This window comes from Scyliorhinus torazame, chromosome 7, assembly GCF_047496885.1.
Source record: "Scyliorhinus torazame isolate Kashiwa2021f chromosome 7, sScyTor2.1, whole genome shotgun sequence".
NCBI classification, from domain to species: Eukaryota; Metazoa; Chordata; class Chondrichthyes; order Carcharhiniformes; family Scyliorhinidae; genus Scyliorhinus; species Scyliorhinus torazame.
This window is the reverse complement of record NC_092713.1, coordinates 14,635,925-14,649,487: the sequence shown is the minus strand read 5'-3', so window position 1 is coordinate 14,649,487 and position 13,563 is coordinate 14,635,925. Positions and strand designations below refer to the sequence as shown.

The 13,563-nt window shown below is 49.5% G+C and overlaps 1 protein-coding gene across 2 annotated transcripts in view; it reads right to left on the bottom strand.

The window, feature by feature from the left end:
• The window catches only part of ttll7 (tubulin tyrosine ligase-like family, member 7), a 375,815-nt gene that overhangs the window by 189,718 nt on the left and 172,534 nt on the right, over positions 1 to 13,563 (bottom strand). For both annotated transcript variants that reach the window (XM_072510355.1, XM_072510356.1), the window contains exon 3: positions 11,223 to 11,363. In XM_072510355.1, the coding sequence (XP_072366456.1) occupies positions 11,223 to 11,363 (141 nt within the window). The remainder of the gene's footprint in view (positions 1 to 11,222; positions 11,364 to 13,563) is intronic.

Below are 13,563 nucleotides of genomic sequence, written 5' to 3'. Positions count from 1 at the left end.
ACTACGGGTAATTTAGCATGGCCAATCCACCTAACCTGCACGTCTTTGGACTGTGGGAGGAAACCGGAGCACCCGGAGAAAACCCACGCACACACGGGGAGAACGTGCAAACTCCGCACAGACAGTGACCCAGCGGGGAATCGAACCTGGGGCCCTGGCGCTGTGAAGCCACAGTGCTAATCACTTGTGCTACCGTGCTGCCCTATGTATGTGGGCTGATGCCCTAAGCAGGGTAAATTCCTCTTCCTCATGCGCCAGGCTTAGCCTGATTCAATTTAAGGTGCTCCATAGAGCACACATAACGGGAGCAAGATTGAGCAGGTTCTTTGGAGTGGAGGACAAATGTGGGAGGTGTGGCGGGAGCCCGGCAAACCACGCACATATGTTTTGGGCGTGCCCGGCACTGGAAGGGTATTGGAAGGGAGTGACGGGAGTGATTTCGCGGGTGGTGAAGGCCCGGGTCAAACCAGGCTGGGGGTTAGCTCTATTTGGAGTTGCGGAAGAGCCGGGAGTGCAGGAGGCGAAAGAGGCCGACGTTGTGGCCTTTGCGTCCCTAGTAGCCCTGCGCAGGATCCTACTCATGTGGAAAGAGGCGAAACCCCCCGGACTGGAGGCCTGGGTAAATGATATGGCGGGGTTCATTAAACTGGAGCAGATAAAGTTTGCCCTGAGAGGATCGGCTCAAGGGTTCACCAGGCGGTGGCAGCCATTTCTCGACTACCTAGGGGAACGTTAGAGGGAAGACAGATGACCAGCAGCAGCAACCCAGGGGGAAGTGGGGGGGGGGAGGGGGGAGGGTTTAGTTTAGTTTAGGTCAAAGATAAAGGGGTTTTGTTACTTGTGTATTGTTAAAAGTTTCTGTATTGTTATTGTTGCGTTTGTTTTGTAAGAGGGGAAAAATTGTTGTTTGGGAAAAAAATTTCAATAAAACATATTTTTTTAAAAAATCTTGATTCTTGGACAACAGCAGAGGAGTTGGGACATCGCTCCCATAGGGGGCACAATCTGAGAAATTGTATGTGCGGATGCTCGGTGAGCCCACTGACTACGGCGGCACAGCTGTTAGCACTGTTGCCTCACAGCGCCAGAGTCCCTGGTTCAATTCCGACCTTGGATAACTGTGTGGAGTTGGCACATTTTCCCTGCGTCCGCTTCCTTCGGGCGATACGGTTTCCTCCTACACTCCAAAGATGCGCAGGTTAGGTCAATTGGCTGTGCTGAATTGTCCCTTAGTGTCCAAAGGTTAGATGAGGTTACGGGGCAATGGGGATGGGGTGGGGGAGTGGGCCGAGGGTGGGCTGCTCTTTTGGAGGTCTGGCACAGATGGGCAGAATGGCCTCACTCTGCGCTGGAGGGAATTTGTGACTGGCCTCCTTGCTTTGCTATTGGGCTACGATGACTATTAGAGGCCTTCGCACAGTTCTGAGACAGCATGCCCTTTGAGGGTCGGGTTATCGGTGGACATGTGACCCTTTCGGCCAATCTGGCCAGAGCGTGCGAATCCTGAGGCTGAGCCCCCGCGGGATTTCCTGGAATCTGGAGTCGTGGAGAATGGTAGCATTTACTTCACTCTCTGTAAACAGTTACTTACCTTAATAAACCGTTTATTTGTTAATCTACTTGGTGGTCTCCAGTCTGACAGGAGAACATAGAACATACAGTGCAGAAGGAGGCCATTCGGCCCATCGAGTCTGCACCGACCCACCTAAGCCCTCACTTCCACCCTATCCCCGTAACCCAATAACCCCTCCTAACCTTTTTTTCGGGTCACTAACGGCAATTTATCACGGCCAATCCACCCAACCTGCACGTCTTTGGACTGTGGGAGGAAACCGGAGCACCCGGAGGAAACCCACTCAGACACGGGGGAGAATGTGCAGACTCCGCACAGACAGTGACCCGGCGGGGAATCGAACCTGGGATCCTGGCGCTGCGAAGCCACAGTGCTAGCCACTTGTGCTACGGTGCTGCCCAAAGAGACTGCAAGTTCCAAAGGGATCGTGTGAGGGTTTCACAAGCAGCGAAAGATTGTATCCAATTACACGGAGAATAGTCAAACTGCGCGAATGAATAGGCGACTGGTTATTGAACAGTTTCACTGCGAATGTTTGCACAGTGCAGCAAACTGCACAATAAGGGCAGCGAGGGTGTACGACGAGACCAGCTGGGTCCACTGTTCTTCACTTCTCAATCTCAGAAATTTAAAAAAAAGGCAAAACCCACGTGTGGAAAACTGTTGCTCAGCAGCAACCGTGTCAGCTGGTGACAGCGTCAGTGTTGCAAACAAACCTATTCGCTACTCGGCGAAACAATAGCTGATCTTTCACCTCTGGCAACCGAGGGCCGCTGTCACATCCGTCCAGGCAGTCTGTTAGGTTGCAAAGCTCTGTGTAACCTGAAAGGAAAACAAAGTGGAAACACTCAGCAGGTCAGGCAGCAAGCTTGGAGAGAGAAACAGGGTTTTTGGGTGGATGAAAGATCATTGGCATTAATGCCAACTCTCTCTCCTCTCTCTCGCTCCACACATGCTGCCTCTTCTCCTGAGCATTTCCAGCATTGTCCATGCTTTTGTCCATTAGATTACTGCAGTGATCTCTGTATGTGCAGGTACATAAGGGATTAATGAGTAATCAGTAGAATCAGATGATCACTAGAGGGCAGTACTAACAGGGCCCGGCCTCGCTTTACGTGTATTGTGACGAGAGGATAGGAGTGTAGATTAACTCAGAGTGTTAGTGTAGATAAACATAGTTACTGTAATTAGATCTTGTTAACCTTATTGCTAGTATTAATGTTAAAGTAAAGAACTCACTAAATTATTGTTTTAGTTACTCAATAAATCTGTTGTTATTACTGGACGACTTTGAGTCTTTCTCATCAAGATTCAGAAAACCTCATCAACAATAGTATGGAGTAACACATATTACATTCAGTAGTATAACATACTACCAGAAGTGTAATAAAACAATTGCCTGTGTTGCTGGCTTAGGAACCCCTCTTTTTCAGTGCACTGTCTATTGATGAAGATGGTTCTCTGAGCACTAAACGTTCAGCTGACTTTTTCCCCCCTTTTTCACGTTTGATCATTTCCCTTTGAGTTATTCTGTAACCCGTTCCATTTACTGCCCTTTGTGACCATTATTAGTGTCACCTCAGATGGGCGCAGGTTTAAATAGAGTTCCTAAGGAAAGGCAGTTCTCATTAGATGATGTTACAAGGACTACCGAACGCAGGTGTAAGGTTTTGAGCAAGAGATGCAGGGTGGAGGTGAGGATGAAACATTTTTACGCAGTGAGTGATAATGATCTGGAGCTCGCTGCCTGTGAGGGCGGTGGAAGCAGAGACAATAGTTTCACTTTAGTGAAATAAACTTGCAGAGACAAGGGGACAGAGTGGGGCTCAGACTGACTGGGCTGCTCTCCAGAGTTCTAGCACGGACTCAATGGGCTGAATTGCCTCCTTCTGTGCTGTAAATTAATCGCATGCCTCTGAGACTGCAGATGGCAGCGAGGGTTTTATGCAGAAAAGGTTTGGCCTGGGCCAGTCAGCTTCCTGAAGTTGTGTTATGTACTCTGGGATAACACTGGCTGCAACTCGATGCAGCTTTGACCAAAAGATACTCCAGACTTTGAAGTAAGTTCAATGTGATTTATTGAACCATTAGCACAGTTCTCTATGAGTTTGACTCTCCTGCTAATCTTGCTGTAGTAACTCAGTCTAACTAACCAGTCTGCTCTAAGCCACGTGGTGGGCGTGATGCTTCTGATCTGCCCCTGTCCTACTCTCTAAGTGTCGCCTGTGGAAAGAGACAGAGCATGTGTGCCCTGTCCTTATATATAGGTTGTGTAATGCCCCCTTGTGGTAGTGTCACCTCTGGGTGCCTTGACTGCCCATTGATCGTGTCCTATTCTATGTGTTCATTAGCTGTATGTCTGCATGTCATGACGTCTCTGGTGCTCCCTCTAGTGTTTACTTAGTCGTACTGTATTTACATTAACCCCTTGTATATTGTGATGCATATCACCACACCTGACAGGACAGGGAGATCACTGTGGCTCGAGCCGCTTCCCCCCGCCCCTCGCCCCCCACCCCCTGCCCCACAAAGTGCAGCTCCTGGGGCACGAGGGAGATGGAAAGTTCCATATCAGTGAGGTAGGGATGTGCTGTTCCAAGTTCCAATGAGCCACATTGTTGGGGAAGAGGGATCTTCACTCTGCTCTGTCCTGCAAATGCTCGTTGGGAATCCAAGGCAAACAAAAGCCCCAGTCCCCATCACAGGCATTCCACCCCCCACCGCCCCACATATTTTTATCCCCCCCCCACATATTTTTATGAAAGAAATAGTGAAACATATTCCACATGAATTGTTTTAGAACGAGGTTGAAAGAAATACTCCCAATTTCCTGACAGGCCAAATGTCTGTCAGTCTGTGCTTAAGTCTGTAGACTGGTTCCCGAAGACGAAGCTCGTTCATGGTATGCTAATTACATTGTTGAAGTGGACAGGTGAAGAACACTGTCCAATTTATTAGTTGGAGCACTTATAAAGAGAGACTGCTGCGGGGGCTGGAGCGAATCACCAGTCCCGGAATTTACATTTTAATTTGATTTGGCAAGTTTCCTTTGGAGCTTTGATTCTGTTACAGTGCGTCTTTAAGGGACTGGCAGTTTATTCACTTGGTTTATTTGTTAATTAGTCCATTTTGTTTTACTGATACAACCAAACCAGTAGAGAGAGCGACTGCTGTGGGGGCTGGAGTGCATCGTGATCCCCGGAAAATAGGTTGTAATTTGATTTATTACGTTGATCACAAGGGCTGGTTTAGCACACTGGGCTAAATAGCTGGCTTTGAAAGCAGCCCAAAGCAGGCCAGCAGCACGGTTCAATTCCCGTACCGGCCTCCCCGAACAGGCGCCGGAATGTGGCGACTAGGGGCTTTTCACAGTAACTTCATTTGAAGCCGACTTGTGACAATAAGCGATTTTCGTTTCATTTCATTTTTCGTTTCATTCGGCTGAAGTTTCGCCTTTTTGTGACAGTGCCCCTTTGAGGGGCTGCCACTGCATTTTGTTAATTAGTCAATTTTATTGATTTATTGTCTCAGAAAAATATAAAGAGAGACTGCCAGGGCACTGGGTTCGTAGGTAGGAAATGGACATCCATATGCCGCATTCTATGAATACGCCAATTATCAACAAACGTATTACTGTGCAATTGAAGTCCTCGCCAGTCGACTCGATTTAAGAAAGCTTTGCTGTGTATATTGTTATGAAGCTGCGTTATATGAAATATCACATTATTATGTCATCGGCTGGACACACATATGGAATTTTTCCACTAGCTAATATTCTTATTTGTTTCTGGGATATGGATATCGCTGACTCAGCCAGCATTTATTACCCATCCTTATTTGCCCTTGAACTGAGTGACTTTCTCAAACATTTCAGAGAGCAGTTTAGAGTCAACCACATTGCTGTGGGAATGCAGTCCCATGTCGGCCAGACCGGGTAAGGACAGAAGATTTCCTTCCCTAAAGGACATTAGTGAACCAGGGGCGTCATTCTCCGACCCCCCGCCGGGTCGGAGCATCGCCGGGGGCTGCCGTGAATCCCGCCCCCGCCGGTTGCCGAAGTCTCCGGCACCGGAGATTCGGCGGGGGCGGGAATCGCGCCGCGCCGGTTGGCGGGCCCCCCCGCTCGATTCTCTGGCCCGGATGGGCCGAAGTCCCGCCGATAAATTGGCTGTCCCGCCGGCGTGGATTAAACCACCTTTTGAACGGCGGGACCAGGCGGCGTGGGCGGGCTCCGGGGTCCTGGGGGGGGCGCAGGGCGATCTGGCCCCGGGGGGTGCCCCCACGGTGGCCTGGCCCGTGATCGGGGCCCACCGATCCGCGGGCGGGCCTGTGCCATGGGGGCACTCTTTCCCTTCCGCCTCCACCACGGTCTCCACCATGGCGGAGGCGGAAGAGACTCCCTCCACTGCGCATGCGCGGGAAACTGTCAGCGGCCGCTGACGCTCCCGCGCATGCGCCGCCCGGGGATGTCATTTCCGCGCCAGCTGGCGGGGCAACAAAGGCCGTTTCCGCCAGCTGGCGGGGCGGAAATTCCTCCAACATTCCTCAATGTTGGGGCTCGGCCCCCAAAGATGCGGAGCATTCCGCACCTTTGGGGCGGCGCGATGCCCTTCTGATTGGCGCCGTTTTGGGCGCCAGTCGGCGGACATCGCGCCGTTTCGGGAGAATTTCACCCCAGATGTTTTCTTTATGACAATCGGCCATGGTTTCATCGCCATCATTAGACTTCCAATTCCAGATTTGTTTATTGAATTCAGATTTCACCGTCTGCTGTGGTGGGATTTGGACCCAGGTCTGCAGAGCATTCCCCTGGGTCTCCGGATTGCCGGTCCGGTAGCAATACCACAATGCCACCGCCTCCCCTCGGTGCTGAATTTGCAAGGGATACAGAAGCTGCTCTTACGGAGACACAGAGTCTACAGAACTCTCAGAGAGAGGGCAAATGGGTGTAATAAAACATTACTGAATTTTGGATAATCATAGAGATACTGCCACAGGGACAACAGCCCTACCCATCTGCCCTTCTCTGAAACCTTTCTCATCAAAGCTGAGTTGTCTGTGATTTGAAAACCTCACCAGAAGACCTCATTGCTGCAAACTGTCAGGATTGTCTCCAGTGAGCAATCCCGAGAACCAGCAGCTATTGAGACCCATCAGCTATTAACAAGCATCCAGACACATCGTAAATATATTTTCTCCCCTGACTTTACCTGTTACTTGGCCAAGTTTTTAATATCTTTGTTGCATGCGGCATGGGCGGCATGATAGCAGTGGTCAGCACTGTTGCTTCACAGCTCCAAGGTCCCAGGTTCGATTGTCTGTGTAGAGTCTGCACGTTCTCCCCGTGTCTGCGTGGCTTTCCTCCGGGTACTCCGGTTTCCTCCCACAGTCCAAAGATGTGCAGGTTAGGTGGATTGGCCAAGCTAAATTGTCCTTAATGTCCAGAAAGGTTAGGTGGGGTTACTGGGTTATGGGGATAGGGTGGAAGTGTGGGCTTAAGTAGGATGCTCTTTCCAAGGGCCGGTGCAGACCCGATGGGCCGAATGGCCTCCTTCTGCACTGTAAGTTCTATGAAATCTATGCTTGGGGGTATTGAGTGGGTGCTATTTGAATATGGGTGGATAGTTGGTCACACTTGTACATTTTAAACCTTTTGTTAGTAACTTACATTTTACCCAAGTGAGTTTTAGTAATAAAACTGTTTATATGTTAACTTACAGAACTTAGGTGACACAGTAGGGCAGTGGGATGGCCCTGATGCCTCACGGCACCGAGATCCCAGGTGCGATTCCAGCTCTGGGTCCCTGGCCGTGTGGAGTTTGCACATTCTCCCCGTGTATGCGTGGGTTTCGCCCCACAACCCAAAGATATGCAGGGTAGGTGGATTGGCCAGTTAAATTGCCCCTTAATTGGAATAAATGAATTGGGTATTCTAAATTTATATTTTTTTAAACTTACAGAACCTGCCTGTCTTACTTCTTGCACCAAGCTAAATACAGTTCAATCCATATTATTGGCGATATCACCTCCATTTTACATTCAAACTCGGTTATAACCAACTGGGACAAAGAGAGGAGTCAGTCCACCTCTGTTAACCTGGTCATTACAGTGCATCACAGTAATTGTATGCTTTCCGCTACAAATGGAAATATTATCGCCTGGACTTCTAAGATGCTTGACAATTTCCTTTCCCTCCAGTCTCAGGGACACAATCTGTAACCCCCATCTGTCAGCCAAGTCTCAGTCGGTAGCGCAGCATTACCTCGGATCAGCCGGATGTGGGTTCACTGCCCCACGCCACAACCGTGAGCGCAGATCTAGGGCTGACACTCCCACTGCAGTGCCGAGCAAAGTGCCATGCGACAGTCGACCGAGGTCCTGTCTGCCCTGTCAGCTGGACATAAAACGCCCCCGACGCACTACTTTGAAGGGGAGCGGGCAGATTCTCCCTGATCTGCTGGATAATATTTGTTCCTCAACTAATGTCATAAAAACAGATTCTCTGGCCATTTGCTTTTTTTTTGTGGGGTGTCACTGTGCGTGAATTACCTGCTGCATTGCCCATTCACTTCAAGTGCGATTGAGGCTAAGACATTGAATACATTCAAGAGGCGGCTAGATATGGGGCGAATGGGACCAAGGGTTATCGGGAGAAAGCAGGATTAGGCTATTGATCGGGAGAGAGCAGGATTAGGCTATTGATCGGGAGAAAGCAGGGTTATGCTATTGAGGGGTAGCTTAATTTTCCCCAAAGAAGGTGATAAACAGCTGCCACCTCCGGGCGAACCCTCGCATCGATCCTCTCAGGGCGAACTTGATCTTCTCAAGCCTGAGAAACCCGGCCATGACACTAACCCATACCCCCGACTTCAGGGGTCCCGCGTCCCTCCAAGGCAATAAGATCCGTCTCCAGGCTACCAGGGAGGCAAAGGCCAAGACATCAGCCTTTCTCGCCCCCTGAACTTGCCGGGTCTTCCGACACGCCAAAAACCGCCTCCTGTGGACTCGGAATCACCCGTGCCTTCAATACCGTTGACATGACATCGGCCAATCCCTGCCAAAACCCCCGAGGCTATTGATCAGCATGATCGTGACGAATGGCGGAGCAGGCTCTAATGGCCTCCTCCTGCTCCTATCCTCTATGTTTCTATGATTCATTGACTGAAGATTGCTTCGGGACAGTCCGAAGTTGGGTTAGGCGCTCGATCACCTTTGGTGCCTGCGTCAGTTACAATGGGCCTCGGCACTCAGATATTAAGATATCGTGGCCTGTTCATTAGAAGAGTGCAAACCTGTGGAACTGTTTATAGTGTGCTGCTAAAGCTGGGCCTGAGCCCGACAGTACAGCCCAGGACCCACAGAAGGACAATTGAAATGTCTTCTCACTTTCACCATGCAGAGCCACCGTAAATCGCTCGTGGGTTGAGTTTGACTTCAGCGAGTTGCTGGGTGAAACACACACTCTACTCTGCCCCAGTCAATCCCATCCAGCCATTGCAAACCTTTGACAGCCACGGCAGAGGTGCAGTGGGGAAACTCTTTCAACCATGGGACACTGAGGGGTTGGAAACTGGGTGAAACCAATTCGACATGATTTGGAATGAATATTGTAAATATTGTAAATATTCGGGACGGGAGCAGAGTGGGAACATTCTTTCTGAATCTACCCTGTCTAATCTTGTTAGAATTTTATAAGTTTCTATAAGATTCCCCCCTCACTCTTCTAAACTCCAATGAATATAATCCTTCCTGATTTAGTCTCTCCTCATACGACAGTCCCGCCATCCCAGGAATCAGCCTGGTAAACCTTTGTTGCACTCCCTCCACAGCAAGAACATCCTTCCTCAGATAAGGACACCAAAACTGCCCACAATACTCCAGCTGTGGCCTCATCAATTCCCTACACAATTGCAGTAAAACATCTTAATTCCTACACTCCAATCCTCTTGCTATGAAGGCCAATACACCATTTGCCTTCTTTACTGCCTGCTGTACCTGCGTGCTTACTTTCAGCGACTGATGCACGAGGACACCAAGGTTGCGCTGAGTATCCACCCCTCTCGATTTACATCCATTCAAGGAATAATCTGCCTTCCTATTTTTGCTACCAGGGTGGATAACTTCATTTCTATCCACGTTATACTGCCCCACGCATATGTCCACTCACTCAGCCTGTCCAAATCCCGCCGAAACATCTCTGCATCCTCCTCACAGCTCATCCTCCCACCCAGCTTTGTAACATCTTTGAATCAAACCTTTGGTCAAAGGGGTAGATGGTTAAGAAGGGGCTTAAAGGAGGAAAGTGTGGTTGAGAGATGGAGAGATTTGGAGAGAGAATTCCAGAGCTTGGCGCCCAGGCCGCTCAAAGTACAATCACCGGTGGTGGGGCAATTAAAACTGAGAAAGACGAATTTGGCATCGCCTGCAGTGCTGCATCCACACTTTAGGAAAGGTGTCAGGGCCTTGGCTAGTGTATGGGGGAGATTTGCAAGAATGGGGCCAGGGATGAGGAACTTTGGTGACCTGTAGAGATGGAGAGGCTGCGATTGTTCTCCTTGGCACAGAGAAGGTTAAAATTCAAAATTCTGAAAGGTTTTCTCGAATAGATAGGAGAAACGGTCGGGGGTGTCAGTGACCGGGGAGCACAGGTTGAAGATAATGTGGGGAATTGAGGAGAATTATTTTTACACAGAGAACCATTATGATCTCGAATGCACTGCCTGAAAAAGTAGCAGAGGTAAACCCAATAGTCATTTTCAAAAGAGGACAGATATTTGAAAAGGAGAAACATGCCAATTTACAGGGGAAGTGCAGCCAGACTGGGACTAACTGGATAGCTCTTCCAAAGAGACAGCACAGACGCCATGGGCTGAATGGCCACTTTGTGCGTTGGACAATGCTGTGAATCTATAATAACTTTACTGATTCCAAGGAATGGAGAAAGAGTAATTCTAATGTCATGTGAATTTCCTGCTTGTTTTTCTTCAGTAATCGGCATGGGTACTCGAACACGCCACACTCGCAAAACCCGAAACAAAAACATCTACAGTTAGATGTGATTCCCTGATTGGGCAGCACTTGTTGAACAATCCTGAGTGCGCTGAGAGCTAGACAAACAATCAATTTAAACGAGGCTCAGTGACGTTTTCTGGAAGCGACATATATTGAGAAACAGGGGCCTGTTCTCTGCTAATAAAAGGTATATGTTCAAGCCTTGTGCTCTTTTGGAACGGCGCAGGAACTTGAGGAGCCTATAATTTCCTGTTGTTTTCACCACGGCAATGCCACGGCTAATCAGAGTTGACTTGCCAACCAATCAGACATGCTGTTAGGTGATTTGGACATTCTGAATTCTCCCTCAGTGTACCCGAACAGGCACCGGAGTGTGGCAACTGAGAGGTTTTCATAGTAACTTCATTGCGGTGTTAATGTAAGCCTACCTGAGACACTAATAAAGATTATCATTATTTTTTTGCATTCATTTGAAATTTGGTGTTCCTGCATTTGTCATGATGAGTGCAATGTGAAAAGCTTCAGCAACATGTCTCTCTTTCCAGCTCAATTCAAGTTCTGTTCTACCAAGTGACTGTTTGAAGACATTTTCCCAACTTGCACACAACACAAAGCTGGAAGTGAACATTTTTCTTACCGATCTGATATTTAGTGCCAAAGAAATTTGCTGTGATGGATCCTTTCTTCTTTTTCTTCATTCTAATGTTTCTTTTCCCGACTCCGGTGTTTTTAAATGGCATCCCACTCTTCAGTATCAGACTGGATGTTCCTTGAACATCTAAATAAAATAAAATATACAAATTCAGTGGCTTCAGGATGCTCATGGGGGTGAGATAGGGAGGTGTCTACGCTTTAGTTAACCCAATGTGTTCATATTGGAACCTCTGCCCTCGCCTCCAATAGCAGGAGTCTCCATTCGGGAGACGAAGTTCTCCCACTGGAGTAGAATTAATGCATGGCGGGGAACTCGCAAGATTCCATTGGGACCCCACATTGGGCCACATTTCTGAGCGGGTAGCCCGATACCCAGGTCCAGCGGCTGGTTCCCGTCCCCCCACATCGTAAATCCTGCAGCCCCCCCCCCCACCTCCCCCCCACCCCCTGCCCGCCTCTGCTGGCAAGAAGGTGCATCATCCTTCCCCATCACCACAGGAATAATGGGTCACCTCCCCCACAGCACGCAGTCATGAGGGTGACCCGACCCACCCTACTGACCCTCCATCAGACTCTGCAACAGAGGTCCCATCAGATCTCCCCCATCAGAGATCACCATCAGACCCCCCCCCCCCCGCTCTCCCCCCACCCCCACATCAGAAAGCCCTGCCTGAAATCTGAAGAGCAGTCCAAGCAGCAGGTTGAAAATTCACTGCATTTTCACTTACCCTTTCCTAACATCTGCTGCCTCAGACAGAGGCGTTCAAATCAGCAGCTGTTGCTTCTGAAAAGACCAATACACCTCAAAGGGCTTGAAATCCCTTGACTGTGGTTTAAATGCATATCTCGCATTCAATTTCACACAGCAATACATTGCATTAGCCAGTGATTGACAGTTCTATTACTCCAGAGTCAGCTGTTTGGTGGATTGTTCATTGATCTTTCCCTTCACGCTTGACTACATCTCCATTACCCTGCTTTGATGTTAACCACAATGTTTATGAACACGGTTCCTATGATTGACAGCCCGCCATCACATCAAAGGCAGCTAAGTGCTTCCTACTGTGAAGAAGAGGAAGTCAAAGCACTAGATGGGGGATCTGATGGGAGAGTCTGATAGGGGGGTCTGATGGAGGGGTCTAATGGGGAGTATCTGTTGGGGGTCTCAGTTCGGGGGTCTGATGGGAGGTCTGATGAAGGATCTGATGGGGGTCCCTGTTGGGGTCTGATCGGGTGTCTCCGTTGGGGATATGATGTCGGTCTCTGATGGGGGTCTCTGTTGGGGAGGTCTGATGGGGGTCTCTGGTGTGGGTCTCTGTTGGGGAGGTCCGATGGGGGGTTCTGATGACAGGTCTGTGTTGAGGTCTTGTGGGGCAATCTCTGTTGGGTGTCTGATAGGGAGGCTGGGGCAAGCAGGATTTGTGTTGTGGGGGGGAGGGGGCCCTCCAATGGGCTTCTAGTGGTAGCCTACATTATACACTTACCCCTTGACCCACCGCAGGATCCACCATGCCAGGGCCACTCTTGGAAAAACCAATCCACTCCCGCGTGAATCCTATCTGAAAGGCCTGGAGTATTATGGGGCCTGGAGAATCCGCCCTCCAGTCCATTAATCGAATGCAAATGACCCATTTGCGTGGGACATGTAGCTCACGGAGGACCGGGGCACCAAAACGGGATCAGCGCCAGCCCGTGCTCGATTCTCCGCTGGATCGGGAACTCCGCTACCGCTGGCAAGCGGCAGAGAATCCACCCCACGGGCATTGAGGTGGTTTAGCACGGTGGGTTAAACAGCTGGCTTGCAATGCAGAACAAGGCAGCAGCGCGGGTTCAATTCCCGTACCGGCCTCCCCAAACAGGCGCCGGAATGTGGCGACTAGGGGCTCTTCACTGAAGCCTACTTGTGACAATAAGCGATTATTATTATTATTAGAATGAACTGGTCTGGAAGTTGGTTCCAGCCTGACTTTCAGGCACCAAAACATGTCTTTCTTCTTGATTGAAGATAGCTGATATTGTGTCTGATTTGGCAACAGTTTGGCAGGAAGAATAAAAACGGAGCTTATTATCTAAACGGTGAGAGATTGCAGAGCTCTGTGATGCAGAGGGGTCTGGGTGTCCGAGTGGGAATGTGGAGTTGAGACCATAATCAGATCAGCCACGATCCTATTAGATGGCAGAGCAGGCTCGAGAGGGGCCGAATGGCCTCCTTCTGCTCCTCATTGATATATTCATATGGATCTGCGGACTCCTAACTGTGAGTTCATCGGTTGGTGAGCTAGCAGCTACGGGGCTTGGCTGAAAGCTGGACATGAAGACAATGG